Source organism: Camarhynchus parvulus, chromosome 1, assembly GCF_901933205.1.
Source record: "Camarhynchus parvulus chromosome 1, STF_HiC, whole genome shotgun sequence".
In the NCBI taxonomy this organism is placed as follows: domain Eukaryota; kingdom Metazoa; phylum Chordata; class Aves; order Passeriformes; family Thraupidae; genus Camarhynchus; species Camarhynchus parvulus.
The window spans coordinates 23,668,866-23,693,993 of NC_044571.1; the positions used below are offsets into that span (position 1 = coordinate 23,668,866).

At 41.1% G+C, this 25,128-nt stretch overlaps 1 protein-coding gene across 1 annotated transcript; it reads left to right on the plus strand.

Moving 5' to 3' along the window:
- Window positions 1-4,113: 4,113 nt before the first annotated feature.
- MXRA5 (matrix remodeling associated 5) lies at window positions 4,114-23,258 on the plus strand. Its single transcript, XM_030943158.1, has 7 exons — window positions 4,114-4,598; window positions 6,765-6,980; window positions 9,264-9,393; window positions 9,725-10,115; window positions 12,577-17,547; window positions 18,186-19,086; window positions 20,599-23,258. The coding sequence occupies exons 1-7, from the start codon at window positions 4,414-4,416 to the stop codon at window positions 22,508-22,510; spliced, it is 8,706 nt and encodes a 2,901-aa protein (XP_030799018.1). The 5' UTR covers window positions 4,114-4,413; the 3' UTR covers window positions 22,511-23,258.
- Window positions 23,259-25,128: the final 1,870 nt, after the last annotated feature.

A 25,128-nucleotide genomic window follows, 5' to 3' on the forward strand; every position in this document is an offset into this window, starting at 1 on the left:
CTGTGATGGTCTATTCTTCGCTTTGTTAAACCATAGCAAATAAAAACCATCTGTTTCAACTCCAAAAAATTTCTCTTCTTTAATAAACAGAATTTCAGCCCTCTCTCTCTTTCCTGCATGAGGCTGCTTGACAAGAGAAACTGAGAGAGAATCCCAGCTCGTTGCTATGAGAAGGATGGCACTGGACAGAGATAATAGGGGAGGAAAGAAGACTGGAAGTTTCATTGAACCTACAGCTATTCTTTCAGCAAGGACCATGGGTTAAAGCAGTACACTTTGTATACCAGGAAGCAGAAGCTGGGGCAAGAAGGATAATCATAGGATGATAGAGCAGGTTGAGTTGGAAGGGACCTTAAAGATCATCCTTCTACCACTTTACTCAGAGTGCCATAAAACCTGGCCTTAAAATCATAGAATAGAATCATTGAATCATCAAGTTTGACAAAGACCTCCAAGATCATCAAATCCAACTTTTGACTGAACACCACCATGCCAACTAAACCATAGCACTAAGTGCCATGTCCAGTCATTTCTTGAAGACTTCCCAGACTCTGTCACCTCCCTGGGCAGCCTGTTCCAATGTTCCTCATGTTCAGCCAGGTGTTGACCAACACCCCCAGGCCCTTTTTCACTGGGCAGCTTTCCAGCCACTCTGCCCCCAGCCTGTAGTGTTGCACAGAGTTGTTGTGCCTTGAACACTTCCAGGGATGGAGCGTCAACAACTTCTCTGGGCAACCTGTTCCAGCGCATCCTCACCCTCACAGTGAAGAATTTCTTCCAAATATCCAATCTAAATCTACTCTCTCTCAGCTTAAAACCATTAAGAGCAGCTAAACCATGTAAAAAAAAGTCCAAAGAGGCAAGGAGAAGATAAGTTGTCTGAAGAAGGGTATAGAGAAGAGCCCTTGCAAAGGGCAGTAACATACTAGCACTGCAGCTGCAAAGAGAGAAACAGATAACTGGCTCCTAGAAAACCCAAAACTTCATTTCTGAGAGAGCAGTCATGCTACAATAGTTTGCCAAAACCATGCTTTGATGTTGGCTCTTGCTGAAGGTTGAAGGTAACTTCTCAGCCTGTGAGCTAAGTGACCACAAGGACAGTGGTAGTGATGGAATTTTCCCTCAAACATTGCCAATCTGAACAAAGTGAAGGTATTTCACAATTAGTAAACTTCAGTGAAAATAAGAAAGACAGTTCTCTCTAACTGTATCATTTCCTCAAACTTTCATGCTTGACCTACCCTTAGCTGCCTCCCAGCCCTGCCAAAAAGCCTGTCATTTGCTGCTACCAACAACAAACAGGTTCTTGTTCACATGAACAGCCTTTTACCTTCAGACTAACTTTCAGAAATGACTGTATCAGAAACTCACTTGGTGCGCCCTACAGTTCAAGTATTTCTACTTGGTTTTTCTTGTTCCTTTGAAATATTTTCCTACCACTTCATAAATCTTCTGTGTAAACAGCAGGTGCCACAGCTGAAATGGCAAATATCACTGACATGGATAATTTTCTTCACCATTCATGTGCTCTGCCTGTCCCTATACACAGTGTAAAAACTTGAAACAGTTTGTAAAGATGTTTTCCAACCATTTGCTGTACCAGATGCCAGACAATCTAGCATCAGAGAAATTATACTGCTGCAGCAGCTGTCTATCTAGATACCATTAAATGCCTCTGCTTGAAATATAGCTGAAACCTCAAATTAAAAAACTAAAAAAATACTGTGACCACAGGGCTGTCCAAGCACATGTAGCATCTACAAGTTTCATATCACGGACAATATTTGCTGCTAACTCCCTAACTGTAAACACTACACATCACTTAAAAAAAATCCTGTCCTTAATACTTTCATTCTCACAATTTACATTTAAAAAATGGTAAAACTTTGCAATAAATTAAACATACATATTGGAGCTGGATGTGCTTTGTTATTAAAGTAGTGTGGTTTTTACCCTGTGAACTGTTGATGCATTTACTGTTAATACAGAGTTGATACAACAATATGGGTTGGTATTGGCTTTGCTTGGCTGAAAAAAATTATGCTGAAGATAGTGAACATCATGTTAGTGTTGTTATTCTAAATGTCTGCAATATTTTATTCTGGCATTTATTTAAATGTAGCTTATATGGTGCTGTGTTTTAAATTTGTGACCAAAGCAGTGTGGAAAACACAAGGATGCTTTATCTTGCTGCTGATCAAGGCTGGTGTGGTGCTGGGGTGTTTTCTGCTTCTCACACTATCCTGCCAAGAAAACAGGCTGGCAACACACAAGAAACTGGCAAGAGACACAGCTGGGACTGCTCCTTGGATCAATTCCCAACTGATCCAAGGGATATCCACCATATGGTGTCATGCTCAGCATGTAAAGCTGGGGCAGGAAGGCAAAAAGGGGGGATGTTTGGAGTTACAGCATTTGCCTTCACAAGTCACTTTTGTTCATGATGACACCCAGCTTTCCTGGAGGTGGCAGAACACCTGTCTGCCCATGGGAAGTAGTGAATGAATTCCTTGTTTTGCTTTTGTTGTGCTTCATCTATCCAACTGTCTTCATCTCAACCTGTGATTTTTCAAACTTTTCCCCTTCCAATTCCCTTCCCCACATCAAACTGGGTAAGTGAGGGAGACTTACTGGAGTAAGTCAGCTGTGTGGAGCTAAGCTGCCAACATGACATAAAAGACAACACACAACACAAAAAAAGATTCTGCAGGTAAAAGCATGGATAATGAGCTTTTCTTTTGAAAGTGAAACTTTATTAATGCATTTGGAAGATATGACTTGTCCAGATTCTGACAACAGCTTATTGCAAACAGCTAAAGAGGTTTGCCCACAAACCCTTTTGATAATCACACCTCTCACACATTTCAAAGTCAAAAACAGTTAATCAATTAGGATTCTGATTATTTCTATTAATTTGGTGATGATCCACTGGCCACAATTTTACAGCCTTGAACATAATGCCATTCCCTATATTTACTTACCTTTGAGATGGAATTTGAAAGTTCCATACCAAAACTCAGAGGCATTCTTATGACTCAAGATCTATCCATGCTCATTTCTGCAACTTGAAAGACTGAGTTTTATGGCTTTTTAGAACAGATGAGGGAAATGGTCACATTGGCTATCTAGGGAACAGAAAATTGTGCATATCCAAAATCCACACAGCAGAACCAATTAGATACTACTGCATGGTCTTCTGAATCATGCATTTTTCACTGGACTAGAGATAGGCTTACTTTTCTGTACTGAAACAATTGCTAAGAGAGAAGTTGAGAAGAGGGATGTCAACGATTTAATGACTTTAAACTAAAGTTTGCTTCTCTGGTGTATTTTAAAAGGCAATTAATGACCGCGTCTATGTTTATTCTGGTTAATTACTGGTTCTTGTCTTTTCCTCTATTGTTGTAATTTCCTCTCTATTTCAGTTCTGAGGTTTTCTGTTCACATGCATTTATTGGAGTGTCTGTCCTTGAGTATGAGTACAGAGACCAAATTCCCACATACAGACAGGATACAGGTCTCTGCAGCAGAATTGCGCCAGTATGAAGTATAAGCATTAATGTCAGGTTGGTTCTTTGTGTTGTGATGGGAGACCTATAACAAAGAATCTTTAAGGCTGGGAAAGATCTCAAGATCATCGAGTCTGACCATTAACCCTGCACAGCCAAGCCCACCACTAAACCGTGTCCTTAAGCACCATATCACTATGGGAAGAGGAAGAAACCCAGACTGGTGGATCTAGTTAGGGATTATGTGCTGAACTCCTGTGTGTATACGTGTGTGCGAGCGCACAAGATGCGTAGCTGCACGTCTTGAGTGCTTCAACAGTGCTGCATGTACCCAGGTCCCAGAGACAAACTTTCCGTAAACCTCAGAAACGGCAATTGCCGCGACCCCTGTCCGCCGGCTCCGGAGCCTATTTCAGCCACCCCCCCCCCCCCCGGGCCCGCCCGCAGCCGCCCCCAGCCCGGCGGTGCCGCCCACCCCGCAAGAGGAGCCGCTGCGCCGCGCCCTCCCCCAGCACAGCGCCCGGCGCGGGGAGGCGGGCGGAGCGCGGCGCCCCGGCACCCGCATCCCTGGTCCCCATGCGGCGGCGGGCGGCGGGACGCTGCCGCCGCGGGGAGAGCTGCGCGCCCAGGCAGCCCGTCCGGCGGCGCGGGGCCGCCCGCATCGCCCGCCCGCCCGCTGGCCCACGGAGCTCCCGGAGCGACGCGCTGCGCTCCCGCCGGGGCTGAGCGCTTGCGGCGTACCGACTTTCGGCGGAGTCGTGGGGCACCCGGAGAAGCGGAGCGCTCGGAAACAATAGCAGCCAATACAAACCAGCACCCGGCGGTGCCTGCCCGGCTGCGCGCATCGCTTATGTTCGTTCGGGGGGACCCAGCCGCGGCGGCGGATCCCGCAGGATGATGAGTGATGAGGAGTCCTAAGTGGGCGTCGAGGCGAGCCACCGCAGGCAGCGATGAGGGTCGGCGAGCCGGTGCCGGCGGGGCGGCCGGGGTCCAGGTGACCGCCGGCCCCGCGGTGCCGGCCGCCCGCAGCCGCACGGAGCATCCGGAGCGGCGGGCATCGCCTGCCGAGAGCGCCTCGCCCAGCCGCAGGTAAGGAGCGGCGTACGCCACCGCTGCCGGAGCGCGGTCGGGTGCGGGGCGGGTTGGGTTTTGGCGTTCCCCGGCAGGACTGCGTGGGAGCGGGGAAGCGGCTGGGCTGCCTGGCTGGCGGCCGTCGGGCGACCCGCAGCCGGTGCCGCCGTGTGTCGGCGCTCGCCCTCAGCCGAGCGCTCCCGTCGCCCGGTCCGGTGGGGACATTCTTCTCTAATGGGAAGCATCTGTCCTCCGGTACGGCAGAAAGAAACACGGAGGCGAGGGGGACTACGGCTGCTCACGGCTCCCCACAGCCCCCTCCGCCCAGCCGCTCCTGGCGCACGGCCCGGTCCGAGCAGCACCGGCCGCGCCCTCCCGCCGCCCGCCCCGCCGGGAGCCGTGTGGGCAGCGCCGCCGCTCGGGGCTCCGCCCGCGCCCCGCCTCCCGGGGCGGGGCCGCAGCCCATTGGCCGGCAGGCTGCGCGGGGCGGTGGAGGCGGCCAATGGCGGAGGTGGGGCTGAGCGCGCCCCCGTGCGGCGGGGCGGCGCGGTGCGCGCTGCCGCGGCAGATCCCGGCTCATCCCGGAGGAGCGGGGCCGGCCGTGCCTCCGTCCGACTCGGGCAGAGCGCGGTGAGTCCCGCCGGCCGGCCCTTCCCCAGCCCCTCACAAGGCACTGCAGCCTGCCTCCTCTTCACCTCAGTAAGCATCTCCTGAAAGGGACCTCTCACAAAAGGAATCTGAATGAGTAGGCTGTTTTGTAGAAGGAATTTTCATTAAGGAGAATATAAGGAAAACAGCACCTGAAAATTCTTCAACAAATTACAAGCTATTTGTCTCGTAAAGAATGCTAAACGTCCCATTAACTTGACCACAGATATTTGGGAAAGCTCTTCATCCCAATGAGCCTCTCCTTTGAACTGTAATAGTTTGCACATGGTAATCTTAGGGAAAAAATGTGTATCTTGTTGCTTGCAGATCTGAGAAAATCTGAATTTTATACTGCAAGCAAATAACTAATGGAACTAATAATACCTGGTACAAGTGAATTCTGTCATTGTCACAATGTTGTATAAAAGCGGGAATATTAAATGTCTGTTACTATAGCGGGCTGTGTTCTTGTATGACTTTAATTTGAAAAGCTTTCAAATTATTCTGTTGGTACAAATAAGAATAGAAGTGTTTTAAACCCTGTTGTCCAGAGTTAGGGTGCTTAATTGGTAATAAGACATTACATAAATTATTTGATTTTCAGAAATTACTAGTGCTCAAAGTCAGTAACAGTTGTGTTTTCTTGTCTGCTTCTTTAAATGACTCTCCATTGTTGTAGCCATTCACACTTCGACGTGCAGTTCCAAGAATGTGAACTTGAGTATTGGTAGACATACTATAAACTTTTTCTCTGAGGTCTGTGCTTATGGTTTTAAACAAATTGTCTTAGCTTTATCATTTCTGATCGGTCATAATACCTGTTTGGTTTAGATTGGAATGTTAGGGTATATCCAGCATCACAGAGCAACCCACGGCAAAGGATGACAGAGTCTAGATCTATGGCCAACCAATTATTTCTTTCACTTTCTATCTCAATAATTTCCCGCATCTATTATGAATGAGATTAATTGAGCCACATTTTACCATACCAAAAGTTAATAGCCTGCCTAAAAGTTAGGCAGCTAGGTGAGGCGAGTTTGCTAATTTGGGACCTAATGAAGCTCAATTGTACTATTTCTAGTTATCTGATGAGATACATAACTGATATTATTCATCTTCAAGTGATTATGGCTTGTTTTTTTTTCTTTCACTGACTGTAGAGGGAGCCCTGGCAATTTGCTTGAGCTAGATATGTCCCTAAAAGTTTTCTAGTTTTTCTGTGAGATGAGTACTATTCTTGGTGTTCAGAATAAGCCTATAAAATTTATTACCATAGGGAGATAGCATAACTTTTTTAGAATAGGTATTTAGTAGAAGTGAATAATGGGGAAAAAATTGACACTAAAATAGAAAATGACATGGAATAAAGAAAATGGCTTTCCAACTGAACTTGGCCTTGATTGTCTACAGACTTTCTAGACAATGCAGGCAATCACTAGGTATAGAAAGGGTTTAAAATATATAAAGAATGTGTAAAAGCTTTAAAAAATAATAATTTCTTCTCTCTTTTCTTCCTCCCTGCCTCCAACAACGCAGGAGGAGCCAGGCGAGGGGAGGCGCCAAGATGGGGGAGCGGGCGTTGGCTGGGGCGCTGTCCGTGGTGCTGCTGCTGGCGCTGGGGCTGCCGCTGGGCGCCCTGGGCTGCCCCCAGCCCTGCGCCTGCTACCTCCCCACCGAGGTCCACTGCACCTTCCGCTCCCTGGCAGCCGTGCCGGCACGAATCCCCAAACACGTGGAAAGGATCAACTTCGGGTTCGTATGGCAGCTCGGGGAAAACAGTTTTGTGCTCTCAGTGCGGGAGCCTGGGATGCTTCGCGCACGTGTGGCAAACCAGGATCTCTGTGGGTGCTTCTCAGGTAGAATCATAGACATGGGTGGTTACCCATCAGTGCTGAATTTCCAACACTACAGCTGCTGGCATGGAGGAATTAGCTTAGCCTTTTTGTTTCAAACAAAAGTTACTGTTATTTTCAAATAAATCTTTATACCAAGTGTGAGTTCTTTTTTGGCAAATGGAACATTTAGTCTTTTAGAGTGTATAAAAAAAAAGATATTTAATTAAATGTGTTACAAGATTTCTACAGAATATGGAATTTTATACCTGATGTAAAAAATTATATACAGTAGGAGTAAAATTCTATGGTGTAACCCAGGAGCATTTTGGAGAACAATGAGATATAGCATATCTTAAATGAATACAGTGGAAAGAGATTTGGTCCATTGCCTTTGGAGTTGTGGTTTTGTTGCAGTTTTTTTTAAGCGACTAAGCGCAGTATAAGCATATTTTGGGAAGAGATTGCTCAGACTACAACTCACTGTCCTCTGCCAGGATATTGCCAACACACATCTGTCAGATTTTGAGACAAGAAGGCAGGGATTGTTGGTAGGCTTCATATCACAAAAGTCCCATGTTGGGTCATTGTGTGACACAGAGCAGTGCAAGAGTTGTAGTCCTCTTCTGCTTGGTGTCAGGGCTGCTGCACTGCCCATGATGAACTCACCCTGACAACCTCAAGGCCTGCAGCCTAAGCTGCAACTGATCATGCAATGACTGGCAATAGTGATATATTGGTTAGGGGTTTTTTTTTGCTTCTCTATAGTTAAATTTTTTATCCACCAACATTTTATCCACCTAAAGCCTAATTTTATTCTCAAAATGCTCTTGTGCTCAGTAAAGCTACATTAAAGACATATGTACTCAGATCCCTCAATTGCTTTTGGAAATGGGATGTAGGCTTCTAACTTACTAAGGCGTTTGGGCTGGTTTTTTAGTAAAGTACACTATTTTATATACTGTTAGCATAAAAAACATTTCCTCCCTTTGTATTTCATCCCTACAAATGACATTTTCTGAGCTATGTCCTTTCCCAGGAAGAAACTGTCTTAACTGTCTGTCATTGCACTTTCACTTTGAAAGAGTACCTTTATCATATTGCTGTTTTAAGTGCTATACATTTAGAAGGTGAAGGTTTTTTTCTAACCTGTAATTATTCAGGAAAAATTTTTATTTAGACAAGTTAATATTTTTTTTCAAAGGACTGATTTTGAAATAATGAATTTTAATAAGATGTCTGCTATAAGCTTAGTTGATCTGCAGAAGGACTAAAAATATTAATACAGTATTATAAAATTTTAGCAAATTAAGGATCTTTAGATAATAACATAGTGAAGATCCAAAAGTATTTTCTCCATATGCAAAGTATGTTAATTTCATGCTGTGTCTTCTCTTGCTTGCTAGAAAATACCAAGAAATTGGAAAAAATCTCTAAAATTCTATGCTTAGTTTTAAGACTTCATGCCTAGATTAGATACTACATTTAATTTTCTGTATACATATGAAAACCACAAATCTAGAGCTAGGCCACCAAATGTAACTCTTCCAAACTGGTAAATAAAGCCTGGTTTGCTTGTCCAAAGCAAAACTGATTCATTTTCAAAGAGTAGATTTTTCTGTATTCCTTATCTAAGAGGAGTTTCAAGGCTCAAATGATGGAATTGGAAAGTCAATTCCTAGATCTTCTGTGTTGAGTTAATATAGCCAATTACATGTTGTAGCAGTAAGTGAAGCAGGATGTGCTTCTTGTGCTGTTTGGGAGATAACCCATTTTTAATGTTTACTCTCCAAATCTCTATGTATTTACTTTTAAATGCTGCTTTGGCAGCACTGCAGCTTGTCTAGTTTGCCAGGCTCCATAGCATCATGGTTTGGCCACAGGCCATTAACTTATTTCCATTCTATAAACTGAGCTGCATGGAAAAATATACTGACAACTATTAGAACTTAAATGCCTATTTATTACTTTTACTCCTAATTTATGGCAAAAGTGTCACAAAGTGAGTTGAAAAAAATCGTAGTGTAAACATGAGCTAAGTATGCTTGGGCCTTGTAAGAGTCTTTCAGTAACTTCTGGCCTTTTGACAATGCATTAAAGTCCCTCCAGTTTTTCCTGAAAGTTAGATTATACTAATTTTACATTTGCAGTCCGTGACTGTCAGTGTATAAATTGTAACTGCATGTGTGATTTTTTTCCCCAGGTTCAACAGTATACAGTCTATATATGAAAACTCCTTTGCAGGACTTACAAAATTGGAATTGCTCATGATACATGGAAATGATATTCAGAATATTCCTAATGGCGCTTTGAAAGATCTTGTGTCTCTACAGGTAATGCTTATATTTTCCTAAATTTCAAAGCTAACTTAAATGAATAACAGAAAATAAAACAAAATGTTCTTTATTGTGCCTTTTTTAGGATTAACATACCATTTCCCCCAAAATACATTGGATATCTATTAACTATGCCTATGTCTAACTTGATAATGCCAGCTAACACTCAGTTTTATTCTGACCAGTATATCATTTTTCAGTGGTGCAAAAGATTTGAATGTGGGAGGAAAAAATTTGCTTGATTGCTATTCTATTTGGATTTAGATAATAAAAATAATCTCTGGTTCTTTTTTTTTTTTAATTGATGTTTGTTATGTTTTTTGTTTAGGTTTTCAAAATTAGTTACAATAAATTGAAAGCCATAACTGGCCAAACTCTCCAAGGACTTTCAAGCTTAATGAGACTGCACATGGACCACAACAGAATTGAGTTTATTCATCCAAATGCTTTTAATGGTTTAACCTCTCTAAGACTTGTCCACCTGGAAGGAAATTTGCTCCAGCAGCTTCACCCCAACACCTTTTCAACATTTCTGGTCCTTGATTACTTCAAATTGTCAACAGTAAGACATCTCTACCTATCTGAAAATGGTCTTAGGACCTTGCCTGCCGGGATGTTTCAAGGCATGCCACTGCTGGAAAATCTTTACCTTCATGGAAATCCATGGGACTGCGACTGCAGTTTGAAGTGGCTCCTTGAATGGAATGAAGTTTCTGGAGGTAGGAGCATAGGCTACCAGTGTTTATTGAACTCCTAATGATGATTTTTTTTCGTGTTCTGTGTGTTGATTGTTTTGTTATTTCCTAAGTGTTATTACTTACATGATGTCTGTGCAGTATTAAATTATGTTACTGATCAATAAAAAACACTGTAAAAAGCAAGCAGTTTTGTTTCATTAGATAAACATATGTATTTAACAGCAAAGAAATTAGCCATTGCATTTGGGATGATGGAAGTGGTAGTGAAGTTTATAACTGGAAAGGGGTTATAACCTTTTACTCCATTTTCTTGCACAGCAGTGTACCTTTGGTAAGGGCTGCCGATTGTCCTCAGCCAACAAAGCTGCTGATTGTATCCCCTCATGGAAGGTGGTAACATTGGATTTGAACTTGTTTGTCCAAGGAAGGAAGGGAATCAGGTTACCAAATTCCTGGTTAAGCCCTCTAACTTTGAATCTACTAATATTAAGGCTGTAGTATGCATTCTTCATGTCCATCTGTATTTCTTCATTGACCACAACTTCCTTTTATGATGAAGCAAATATATATTAAGTATTTTTGCGTGCTTACAATGTATTTATTTTCAACCATGTATTTTTTTTCATAAAATAGCTTGTCTATCTTTGTTCAGTCTTAGAGATGAGAGAAGTATCACAATGTCTAGGCTGGAATGCTTCTGTGTGGAGAAGCAAAAACGAGAGCTTTATAATGCTTCTGTATCAGGAATACACTAAATGAGGAGGGGTTTGAGTGTCAGTTTTTAGTTTGGGTATCTCAGTGCAGCAGAAGAGCTGGTGTCACACCAGAGCTTCTGCTAAATTATTAAAAGGGAATTGGCATTTAATTATAACTGAAGATGTCTCAAATAAGTGATGGAGTCCCAAGGTTTATATAATTATTTTGGAGCACGTATGGTGAATGATGGTGGGTCTTGTAATCTTAGAATACATAATTCATTGCAATTTTGCACTTGACTGTAGGACAGTGCTTTTTAGGAATGTGTGCTGCTTGAATTAGTAATATAAGTCTTCCTGACTAAACAGATATTTGAGTCATCTAACTGAAATACTGTATTTCACTAGCTTACATTTTAATGTTATTACATTCTGTTCTTGATTCAAATTGTGTGTGTATGTCTAATGGGTGTACTTAAGTTTTACTGTAAGTTATAATAGTGATATATTAGCTGAACATTCTTTCCTTAGTGCAGTGTTGGCTTGCTAGCATTTTTATTCAGTTAGGTTACCTCTTTATGCTAAAACAGTAGTGATTTTTGGAGGTAGGAATAATTTATCCATGCCATTTTCATGTATGACAGATTTTGTATCTGTATATGACTATAACATTTACTTCTTTGGGAATTCTGTCTGGAAAGAGTTATTAAATTTCTTCAGATTAGTGTAGCCACTGCCAAGTTGATTGTGGGCCAGTTTTTCCTTATCTTTGAAACATCCAGTTTGAATCTGCAAGTGACAAACTGCAGATATATATATATATAAAATAGATGTGTGTATTTAATTTGTAACACCTTTTCAAGAAAATTGATTTTTCAGACTAGCAAAGCATCTATTTTCAATTAAAATAATGGTATGAAAATTTGCCATGCATTTCCCTTTCTCCTGGCATTTTGCCTTATAACCCACTGGTATATTGTTCCTTCATTCAAAGATACCTCATTCTTCAGGACAATACTTCTTCCTAGAATAACTGTAATACATTTTATTTACTATATGGTTTCAAACTGAATCCCTAAGATACATTTGACATTTGAGTGAGCAGAACAATGTAATAAATATATGATTGTTACTTTGCAGGCAACAGTCTGCATTGACAGAAGAGAGGAGTCAAGGCTGTAATTTCCTGGTCTAGGTCTCCTTCTCTCTTTTACCTTTTTTGTATTATTACAAAGTTTGCAGTTGTTTCAGAGGTCAGGGAAGAAGTGGCACTTTATTTTTTTCCTGCTGATAAATAGCTTGTAAGTGCAAGAACTAGTCAGCCTTTTTTGGTAGCTACAGTAAAATGTTTTGTGTACTGCCAATGCTGTTCTTTATAGAGAAAAAATAAAAAGCTTCCTGGATTATTTAATGAGGAAGTCCTGCATTTCTCTGGTAAATGCTATATTTTTGAAAGCTGAAAGGACCCACTCCTCTTCATATTAGATCCACAAGTTAGGCTGCCACTACAAATACAGACTTTTTGACACAGAGAGTAGTTTGATGCTGATTTAAATGTTGCCCTGCACACTTGGGTTTCTATGCAAAGAAGTCATGGTCAGATTGAGAATCAGGTGCCCATTCAGCTGTAAAACAAAGAGGTGCCACTCTGTAAGTCTTACCTTATAATCATAATGCAATCCTCATGAAATTTATTTCATATTACTGAGAGTTGTCTAACTAGAACAGTTTTTCAGCTTATTTATGTCTTGTTTTCCCTTTTATTTTTTTCTTCCTTTTTTTTTCAGGTGTTTTAAAATGCAAAAAGGACAAAGCCTATGAAGGGGGACAGCTGTGTGCTAAGTGCAGCAGCCCAAAACAACTGCAGAAAGAAGATATTCAAAACTTGGGAGATATTTCCTGTAGGAAGCCTGTAATTCAGTCCTCACTGAGGCAAAATAGCAGCACTCAAAATGAGGAAGATGGTGACAGTTACGAACTCCCTTTGGAAGAACTTCAATCCTTGCCATGGAACATTACTCTAAATATGACTGATGAGCATGGCAATGTCGTCCACCTGAACTGTGAAATCAAAAAACCAACAGGTTCTACCAAAATTCAGTGGAATCAAATCCAGACTCAGGAGATAGATATAAATGCCACAATTGTACTGGATTTTGAATGTCCAATGAATCGAGAAAACTATGAAAAATTATGGAAGCTTATAGCTTACTACAGTGAAGTACCTGTTAAATTAGAGAGGGAACTTATGCTCAGAAAAGAGCCTAAAATAATCTATCAGTACAGGCAAGGGTCAGATTATGATGCTCTTTACTACACAGGTGTAAAAGCTCAAATACTTGCTGAGCCTTCCTGGGTGATGCAGCCTCTTATAAATATCCAATTAAACAGGCGTAGGAGTACAGGGAAAAAAGTGGTGCTATCTTTTTTTACTGTGTTTTCTCAGACAATTCATACCAAAACCACCAGGCAGCAGAGAAACTGGGTAATGATAGAGCAAAATCAGAGCATGAGGACAGTACAGAGCGTGGTGGAAGGATCAGAGTGTCAGCTGAGCTGCAGTGTGAAATCTTCTGAGAGCCCCTCCATTCGGTGGCTTTTTCCAGATGGAACTAAACTGCAGGCACCTTTTAATGACAAAGACAGTAGGTTTTCCATTCTCAATAGTGGCCAACTAATAATCAAAGCAGTGAGTTACACTGATGGAGGTGTGTACCACTGCATTGCCCAAGTGAGAGATGATGTGGACATAATGCCTTACAGACTTGTTGTGCAGCCTGCCGCTATTCAGGTAGCTGATTCAGAGGTAGTGAGAGTTGAAAAAAATGTTGGAGACCCAATAGCTTTGCCATGCAATGCAATTGCCATCCCAGACCCGCAGTTGAGCTGGATTCTTCCAAACAGTCAGGTACTCAGTGATTTATCAAACTCTTCAAAAGGCTATATGCTGCCCAATGGTACTTTGCTTATTCCAAGGAGCCATGTCACTGATAGTGGCCATTACAGATGTGTGGCTGTCAATCAGCAGGGATCAGATCAGATTGTTGTAAGGGTCACAGTAAATAAAATGGTGTCTGACAGGTCATTTAAACGAATCAAACTAAAGAAGCGCCTAGGCTCGAAAGGTTTGTCAAAAACAAGAGGGCGGGTCATAGATGATGACGAGGGATCAGGGGCAGGAAGGGTGGAGGAGTTCCCACAAAGAAAGAACCGCCTAAAAGACTGGGAAATACCTTTTAAACAAAAAAGTGACCAAGTGCCAGAGGCTCAAATTAAAAAGGGAAAGAAGGGCAGAAGGAAAATGAAAATCTGGAAAAGTACTGATGGAACCCAAGACAGCAATGTTGCAGAAGGCCGGAGAGTATTTGAATCTCGAAGGAGAATTAATGTGGCAAGCAAACAGATTAATCCACAGCATTGGGCTGACATTTTGGCAAAGGTCCGTGGGAAGAATCTTCCTAGAACGACAGCTACAGCTGTCTCTGCAACAACTTCACTGCCATCAGTCATGCAGGAAACTACTCCTGCCCCTTATCCCTTAGCCAGCCCTCCATCTTCAGAGACAGGAGCTGATGTGGTGGATTCCTCTGCTGATGCATCACTTATGGGTGAAGATGAGCAATTCTCGGTCACTGTTTCACAGAACATGGAAGTGTTTTCAGTCCAGCCTGTATTAATAAGGTCAGAAACGGAACCATTCTCCAACCACAGGGCTTTAGAAACACCTGCAAGTGTGGACACTGTAGAAATTGCTTTGTCAGGTCCATATTTGACTCCCATCTCTACAACTCCACAACTGCAAGGAGAGCAGCGTCTTGATGTCAGGACAGATGATTCAATTGCACTTACTGAAGAACCTCTAGCCAAAAAAATTGTGACAAACTTTCCTAATGTTCAGAGCGGTTTATTCACAGTGGAAAATATAGATAAAACTGGATCTTCTATATCTGTAGAAAATTCTGCTTTTGCTGAGCTACCCCTTGATGCTACTCTCCTTGCTGAGTCTCAGACTGTGGATCTTCATAGCACCTTGGAGGAGGGCTTGAAGTTAAATGAAGTGCGCCCAGTTAGTGTTGACACCGTAACTTCGGCACCTTCTCAGTTTGATGAGATCATCCCAACAGATTCTGTAGGCACTACTACTGCTCCTTCATCTGCTTTTCCATTTGTTAGAGAAAAGAGCAATGGTGCAAGATACCAACGCAAAAAGATATCCACAAGTCATACAAAAATGGCAGACTTAAGTAACAGTTTTCTAGCTGTCACCCCCATTAGGGTTCAGAGTGAAGAAGAACCTGCAACCCAGAGGAATACAGTGACTCAAGAAAGCATATCCAGCAGTTATGCTGACAATTCTCAAACAGAGCAACATAGAAACTTGGGTATTCCAAAACAAAGTCCCATATTCATTTTGCATAGTGCTAACGCTCCTCATAAAACAGCAGAGGGGTTAGAAACAGCTTCTTCCATGATTAGATTGACCACTGTGGCCACCACAACAACTCCATATACAAAGACTATGCCTTCACTTATTACTCAGCATGGTAGAAAAAGGCCTTATGGGAGAAGGAGAAGGCCAAACAGAATCCGACAAAGACCAAAGCCTTTGCCCCGTCTTGTTTTAACCACAGAGGCAGTGCCTGTAATTCCAAGGACACCTGAAATTGAAGCTGTTACCAAAACTTCTGCTGCAACTCTTAAAAGTCCCGATCTTAAAAAGACCAAAATACAGGCTAGGAAGGAGGAGCATATGGAATCCACTGCCTCCCTAATTCCTGATTCAGGTGTCACAGAGAAAATTATAAAAATCAGAGATGTGGTCACAACTTTCTCTTTTGGGCCTACTGCTTCTCCACCTGGAGCCAAGCATGTGACACACCCAACTAACCTTGAAACCTTGGAACTTCCAGTGAGTGAGCCCATCACAGTTTTATCATCATATGCTGTACATGATCTGCTTCCCACGAAAGAATCAAGTGTATCTCTGAAACCAGAGCAAAGTGAAGTGCCAGCATACCACTCATTAGGCAGTGTCTCTGCAGAGAAGGACATGAAAGCAGATTCTAAAACTGTGGATCATAAGGCAGAACAATCAAGTACCACAACTTCTCCTCCATATAGAAACAGCTCAATACTATCAACAAAACCAAAATCTCAAGAAGAGCCTAACCTATTTGACTTAGAAGTTGTGGTTAATGAAACAACTGCTGGAACATTCCAGTTGGCATATCCCACTATGAGTGACTTAAGTATTCCTGTTGGCACAGTTGAAGTTTTTAAGGACCTCTCAGTTTTAAAGGAGCCAGGGAAGCCCGCAGTATCTGTAGAAACACCAACAAAAGTTGAGCCACCTCAGCAGTATGAGATAATTACTTTATCCTCCTCTTTCAGCACTGCAGAAACTCAGACTTTTCCAGCTAGAGAGACAAAGAAATCTGTTACTTCCCAGGCTGGGACAGAGCCATCTTCCTTGGACAGAAAGGAATCTATGTTACATGTGTTTTATCATTCACAGACAACTGAAAACCCTCCTACTACATCCACTGCTTTTATGCCATTTACAAAACTTGTCACTCTTCCCCCTTCCATTTCAAGCACTTCACGTCCTTCTCTTCATTATACTGCCAAGGAGAGTAATGCCTTTAATCAAGAAAGGTTCCCAGAAGCAAAACAAGTTGGAGCAGGTGGTGACAAAATAGTGATGACCTCAAAACAGAATGTTCACCCTACTCCTTCCTCTAACCAGAACAGGATTAGCATACAGTCCAAAGAGCAGCAATTCAATGAGTTGTATAGTAACAAGTCAAACAACAGTTTACTGCTAAATCCAAGTCTTCCCCATCCACCTGCTGGAATGATACCAAGCATAAACCAAAGACTACCCATTGTGCCTCCAACGCACATTCCAGTAAGAGGCACAATGAAGCTTCCCGTAACACAGGGCCCTCTTCGCTATTTTATAACACATCAGCCTCTTCACTACACAAACAAACCAGAGATAACAGCCTATGCAGCACATACCATCCAGGACAGGAAAACTTCTGCTTCCCAGAGAGAAACAACTGCCCCAACACAAGCCTCTCCATTTTACAAAACAAATCCATTAACTGAAAATAAGTTCAGTAATCAGGGTCAGAACAGATACAATCTTAATTCAAGATTTTTTGGGAATAACCATGTTCCAGATAACAGAGGCACAGCTGGGAGACTACCAGGTCAAGGGATCCCCTATTACCCCAGTTCCAGAATACCATTCCTTTTCAACAGAACAAGGATTTTCCCTAACTTAAGTATACATCCTAAACCAGATGTTCCTAGTCAACCAGTGCCAAAAGACACAAACGAGAAGAAGGTTGCTCAGGTCTTACCTACTGGGATTACTGTGCAGAAAGCTACAGCTATTCCAGTGCCTCCAATGCCACATGCCACAACGACCACATCACCATGGGTGGTTTTAAAGATCACCCCTCCAGCCTTTCAGCGCACAAAACCACAAATAAGCACTACAGTTCATCCTTTTAAAAATGTCCATTATCATCATCAAAAATTTCCATCTGTTCCTTACATGGGAGGCATTAAGCCACACAATTCGACTGTAATTCAGTCTTCCACTAATTTTAGAGTACACGGAGAAAGACCTAAAATTATCCCGAAGGCATCTCAGACCATGTCCATCCTTGCTGAAATGGATGCTTTTATCCCTTGTGATGCAGTTGGGGAACCCAAGCCTTTTATTACTTGGACAAAAGTCTCTACAGGTAAGACAGATAAAAAATTTATTCCGCATGGTTTGTAGGGGTATTGCACAGAAGTGCAACATGATCACAAGAGTCGTTCAAAATACTGAAAAATGCTTCCTGTCACTTAAAATCATTGTAGAGAAAATTATTAATTGCAACTAGTCATTACAAATAATAATAGATTTGCAGTGTTTCTTGTAGTAAAAGAAAACCTCTACCATTTAATGAGTTTGTTTTTGAAGAGTAATTTTTGTCTGTGAAAAACAGCCAAATCTGCTTATTCATAGCAGTTAGAATCTATTACAGCAATACTTTTGAGTATGGGTTTGTTAACATTGCTACCTTAAATATTGATGTGTATATCATCTGCATATGCAAAAGGAACAGAAAAGTTACATGAAGATTTAAGAGGGATCCTAAAACAAGGCCTTCAAAAATTTCCTCACTGTCCATGTTTGCAAGATAGTGGTTAGTTCTGCAATAGAAACAAAGAGTAATTTGTGCTATGGAGAGAGTCTGAAGATGTTATGTGGGCCCTCCAAAGTTGTAGTTGGTGTTGAGTAAACCTAAAATCTCACTTAAAGCTTCTTTCTTGCAATAATGTACATTTTAAACCCTTTGACTTTGTCTTTCTTTTTTTCCTTTCACTGTCACAGGAGCTCTAATGACAGCCAACAGCAAGCTACAAAGGTTTGAAGTCTGGAAAAATGGTACTCTCCTTATCCGAAATGCTCAACTTCAGGATCGTGGACGGTATTTATGCACAGCTCAGAACGTGCATGGCGAAGATAAAATGATTGTTGTGCTCACAGTTGTAGCCCACCAGCCCAAAATTTTACTTTCCCGCTATCGAGATGTCACGGTCTACTTTGGAGATACCATAGCAATGGAGTGTCAGGCTAGTGGGACTCCAAGCCCATTAATTTCATGGATTTTCCCCGATAGGAAGATTTTGCAGGCAGTCACAACCACAGAAAGCAGGATAATGCTTCATGAAAATCGAACCTTGTCTATCAAGCAAGCAACTTTTTCAGACCGAGGAGTTTACAAATGTGTAGCAAGCAATGCTGCAGGAGCTGACAGCATTGCAGTGAGGCTGCACATTGCAGCCTTACCCCCCATCATCCAGCAGGAAAAGCAAGAGAACATTTCCCTGCCCCTTGGTAGCAGTATTAACATCCACTGCACTGCCAAAGCAGCACCTGCTCCCAACATCCGCTGGGTGGTCTTCGATGGCACGCAAATCCGACCTTCTCAGTTCGTCAATGGGAATTTATTTGTTTTTCCTAATGGGACTCTTTACATTCGCAATGTCTCCCCCAAGGACAGTGGGACCTATGAGTGCATTGCTGCTAACATGGTGGGAGCTGCCAGGAGAGCAGTACAACTCCATGTGAAGAAGCACGCATCTAATGCTAGGATCACTGGGAGCTCTCCTCAGAGAACAGATGTAACATATGGTGGCATCCTGCATTTGGACTGTAGTGCTTCTGGTGACCCTTGGCCTCGCATATTATGGAGGTTGCCTTCCAAAAGGATGATTGATTCCCTTCACAGGTAAATTACTATTTGGGGTGTTGCAGGTAAATTGCACTTTGGATGAACTTACAGAAAAGCCCACTCACAGGTTTCATTCCTGACTTCTGCAGGTTTTGAATTATCCTCCCAATCCTTAAGAAGGAATTTCAGATTATATCAAAAAATATAAGTCATATTTTAGCATAGTTTTCTTGAAAGCAGTATTACTCTTGAAAAGTTAGCTTCAAGTTTTTAGGATAAGCTGCCACTGTTTGTCTTTTACAGCCACTTGTAAACGTAGCAAAGTCCTAATATACAGCTTGTGTACTGCTTGTTCAATGTGCTTACTCTGAATAATATTGCACAGGTGCCTGCTTTTCTCCTGGAGAACAGGGATCGTTGAATTTTATCTCTTAGGGAAATCATTATACACAGTAAATACAGGGCAAATAAATCAACTTATAATTACTTAAACAAACAAAATAATTTAAACGTCATGCATAAACAAATGTTACTGCACAATAAGGTCTGTGCAAACCTGGTTGTATATAAATGCCTAAAACAATACGTTCTCCAATGCTTGCAATATCAAGTAAAGTATCACTTCTACAATAACTGTCCTAACACTAAGTTGAAAACAAATTTCTGTGCTATAAATTATTCATAACTCGCCTTAGAGCACTATAAAGAGATGAGAAATGCACTGTAATTAAAATGCATAAATGGGGACAACTTTCTTCACAGCTGAACATAGTCATAATTTTTTTTGTATTGACAAAAATATATTTAGGTAACCTGTATATCACAAAATATATAGCACAAAATCCAGATTGCATTTTATACCTCATAGTGGTAACAAAAAAATACTGTGTTTCTTCTTAATTTTCCCTCATGATCTTTATGTGGCCTGCTTTTCAAATACTGGAGATCTACTTTGGGAAGAAAACTGTGGCTACTGAGGAAGTTGGTTTTGACCACAATACACCAATTCCATAGTGAAATGGAAAGGAATAATAGCTTTTTTAGCATGGAAAACTGGAATTTTTTTTTTCCTTAAAAAAAGGAAAGCTTAGCAACATTTGGCTTCTTTGTGACTTTTCTAAAGGTTTAATATTTATACCCAGAGCCAGAGGAAGTTTCCTCATCTCTGTTTTCAGCTGAAGACCAATGTACCAAACTCCATTATGGTCCATATAGGCTCCTGTGGATTATATAATTCAGAGGTCTCATGTTTCAATGTTATAGAATAATGTACAAGTAGTCAGAAATGTCAAAACCACCATAATTTTTTACCATACCATAATTAATTAAACACAATAAAATTACTTAGTTACAAGTGAGTAGAATTATTTTTTTTCATTTGTTTTTTGGTGGTGAATATCCTGGAAGTTTCTGACCATCTAGTTATTTAACAGTAGCAATTTTCCTCTCCTATTCTTTTTTTTCTTTTGATACTGTTGAGTTGTTATTCTCCCACAGATTTCCCTCAGTAGTTTATACACAAAACGTGATTTTGTAGCTCATGTTAGGTTCTTTTTTCTTTCCTTACAGCACTTTGGAGACTAGAATCAAAGTATTCAGCAATGGGACTTTGGTTGTTCATTCAGTTACAGACAAAGATGCAGGAGACTACTTGTGTGTGGCCCGCAATAAGATAGGGGATGACTACGTGGTTCTCAAAGTGAATGTGATGATGAAACCAGCAAAAATAGAGCATAAGAACGAGAATAACCACAAGGTCAAGTATGGAGGGGACCTGAAAGTTGATTGTGTAGCCACAGGTCTGCCAAACCCAGAGATCTCCTGGGGTCTTCCAGATGGCAGCATGATCAATACTTTCATGCAATCGGATGACAGTGGCAGCCGGACGAAGCGATACGTGGTCTTTGATAATGGAACCCTGTATTTCAATGATGTTGGACTGAGAGAGGAAGGGGACTACACCTGCTATGCTGAAAACCAGATTGGGAAGGATGAAATGAAAGTGCGGGTCAAAGTGGTGGCAGAGCCTGCAACCATCAGGAACAAAACATTCATCACTATTAACGTACCTTATGGCGATGTTGTCACAGTAGCGTGTGAAGCCAAAGGAGAACCCACTCCCAAGGTGACCTGGCTTTCCCCAACCAACAGGCCTATTCCTGCCCTGTCTGACAAGTACCAGATATACAGAGATGGCACCCTCCTCATCCAAAAGGCCCAAAGGTCTGACAGTGGTAACTATACTTGTGTAGCCCGGAACAGTGCTGGAGAAGATCGGAAGATAGTCTGGATCCATGTTGACGTTCAGCCTCCCAGAATCAATGGTCATCTCAGTGCAATAACATCTGTGCGGGAGACGGCCACCAGAGACAGCCGGAAACTTATTGACTGCAAAGCTGAGGGCATTCCTGCTCCTCGTGTCCTGTGGGCTTTTCCAGAAGGAGTAATCTTACCGGCTCCCTACTATGGGAACAGGATCACTGTGCATCGCAATGGAACGCTGGACATCAGAGGAGTGAGACAGACAGACGCCGTGCAGCTTGTGTGCATTGGACGGAATGAAGGTGGGGAAGCGAGACTGCTTGTGCAGCTCCTCATTACAGACCACTTGGAGAAACCCTCCTTCAGAGACCCTGTCAGTGAAAGGATCACTGCCATTGCTGGGCACAGCATCAACCTGAACTGCTCAGTCCAGGGGAACCCCAAACCCAGCACAAGTTGGATCCTTCCCAATGGCTCTGAAGTGCTGAGTGGCAGTCGCCTGCACAGATTTTACCATAAGAGGGATGGGATCTTACACATCAGCAGCTTATCTGCTGGGGATGCTGGCACCTACCGCTGTACAGCCAGAAACCCGGGAGGGTATGTGGAACGAGTAGTCTTCCTGAAGGTGGGACTCAGGCCAGAAATTAGCAACCAGTACAACAACCTGGTGAGCATCATCAATGGAGAAACTCTGCAGCTTCACTGCATCACCCAAGCAAACCAGCGGGCGCAAATTTCTTGGACACTGCCCAGTGGTATGGTTATGGATGCCCCCCAGGCCATGGGTCGCTTTTCCTTGATGGAGAATGGCTCATTGACAGTGCGTGAGGCTTCTGTATTTGACAGGGGCACCTACCTGTGCAAAGTGTCAACAGAGTATGGCACTTCTGTTATGACTGTGCCTGTCATTGTCATCGCCTATCCTCCTCGGATCACCAGTGAGCCAGCACCTGTCATTTATGCCAGACCTGGAAATTCAGTTAAACTGAACTGCATGGCCATTGGGATTCCTAAAGCAGAAATAACATGGGAGCTTCCAGATAAATCACATCTGACAACAGGAGCTCAATCCCGTCTGTATGGAAACAAATTCCTCCATCCTCAGGGGTCATTAGTCATCCAGCAGTCCACTCAAAGGGATGCAGGCTTCTATAAATGCACTGCTAAAAATATACTAGGCAGTGATTCTAAAACAACCTACATACACATATTCTAACATTAAAACTAGTGCCTTTAACTGGATACTGGTGTTCAAGTCACTGCCAAACGAGTGCAATGAGGAGAGTACTGCTTGCAACAATAGCTAACAAGAGAAGAAAAAGGAATTAATCTGCATCTCTTTTGTACTCAGTATGGTAGTAAGTCTGGAACTGAGAAGACTAACATGTTATAAAAGGTCTTAAAATTGTTAAGGCAGTGTAATGTTTTTCATGCTGTCCAATAGCATCTAAGACCTAAAGTACTCTGTGGTCAATAGTCCAAAGCTATTTCTTGTTCTAACAAGCACCTTAAAAGTACCAAAGAAGTATTAACTGTTCATAAGTGAGCTGCAGTGATAGAAGTACTTTAGTAAAACATAATTTTCTTTATACCCTGCAGCGCCTTTTCATAATCTAGGCTTATAGAATATGATTATTAACCTTTCTGTTCATGCTTCTATCAGCTCTTCAAAATCAAAGACTAAATTAGCAAATAAGAGTGATCTATTTTAATAAAAATACATGCAGAGATTAGCTACCTTAACATATGAACATACATTTGCCAGCTACTAAGGATGCTATGGTCAATTAATTCATTATCTATTTTATATATATTTTTTAATCTGACTATGAGACTAGAAAGAGTAACAATGAAATTGGTCTCATTTTATAAATTATTGGTCTTTACAAGACTCTGATACATTACAGTGTTTTATAATATTAAGGTCAATATACTGTACATTTTATAATAAAAAAATAAAATATTTTCCAAAGAATATATTCATTGGTTTTCTTTTTTTTTTTTTTCTTTTTTTTTTTTTCAGAAAATAAGGAACTCCAGGCAGTGGGAGTATGGAGTTAGGTCAAAAAGCCTGAAGTAATGTAGTGTTATATGTACTTGTATTTGACCCAAATTCTAGTTCATTCATTTACAGATGTTTTAGGGAAGACAAATTAATATAATTGTTTATCTTTTTAAAAGTGATTTATTAATAGAAATTTATGAATATTTCAGCATATATTTGAAATGGTAATACTTTTTCTGCAATCAAGTATTGTTTACTGGATAATATCCGTAATTTGATGAATAGTTATCTCTTGTGCTTTAGAAATATTTGCTACAAGGTGCTGAATATGCCCATGTTTCAACAAAGTATAACAATCAGAATTTTGGAAATGTTAACTTACCTTTAAACATGTGGCTTCTCTCAGATATTCCTGAATTCTTAAAGTTCTGCTTGCTCATAAAACTCATGCTCATATTTTAGGATATGGTTAGAATAAAAGCTTTATTTTTATTTTCTCTGTTGATCAAAACATGTCAGTAATGTAAAGTGTTTTGCTAATATTTACATTTTGCAAAAGCTGAAATCAAAGATTTCCTGCCCCACAAGTTTATCCAGTTTAGAAAATAGTAAGCTGTTGCAAAATGTATACTTATCATAATGGCAAACAGAACTGAGCTACTTAAAGTAAAAGGTATTTTATTATAACAAGAATGTAGAATTAAATGAGAAGGACATTACTGAAGATAGAAGGGGTACAGTTTATATTATAAAATACTTTATAAAACTTATTTTTAAAAAATTCAGTGCAGGCTAAAAATCTGTGGTTTGTACACAGCTTTATTAAAGTTGTGGATATGTTGCCTAATTAAATAGCACTTAATTATGTCTCAGTTTCTTTTTTATAGTTTAAACCCTTGGGCGTTAAATCACCAAGCAGTGCTCAAGGGGAAGCATGTGCCTAAATACCTGGCAGGGATGTAGCTGCTTGTGAGAGCAGTTAATGAAGAAAGAAAAGAAGCATTTAAGATTTTTAATTCAGTTGCCCATGCAGTACTTTCTAATCTGGCTGTTTTCCTTGAACATATCAGATACATCTTTAGATCCTTTACTTTTAGCTTTATAGTAGTTTTCCGATTTGGAAAACAGTCATGCAGTATTTAATAATAACAATACGTCTTGTAAAAGAGTCTGAAGTCAGCACTTGGCATTGTAGTAGGAGTCAAGCACTTTTAATCATCTGTCCAGCCTTCACTTAACAGTTATGGGAATTTAGAGATATTCTTGGGTGCTGAATTACTTCTGCATATTTCTATTAAGTAGATTTCTTTTTATGTTAGGAGAAGAAAACAGAATCCAAACCCAAATTCAAACATTTGATCTTCCAGGATCAAACAAAGCATCAGATCATGTTTTATTCCTCAGTTCAGAATTTTCACAGCTGCCAATGGAAGTTTTGGAGGCTAAGATATGAAAGATTTGGCTCTAGACATTTTCTTAAGTCAAAACTTGCATGCTTGCAAAATTCCTTCAAAAGGGGATTTAACATTTTTTAAATGTGTTATAATTTCCATTATTTTTGCCTTTACCCCTTTTATGAAAATATGCTCCCAATAAGAGATCTATAGCATATACTTTTCTTCCAAAATAAATGTAACTCAACTTAAAAATATCAAATGAATGCTTTTTACACTCAAGCAGTGTTGGGCCATATGCTGTGTCTGTCATACCCTTTCTGTGCTGATATGCCTGTTGTCCAGGATATCTATCTTGAGTCCCTTTTGTAGAAATAAAGAGATTCACAGGGAAACTAAGTCTGTTCTAGGACTTAAATTCTTGGGCCTGAATCT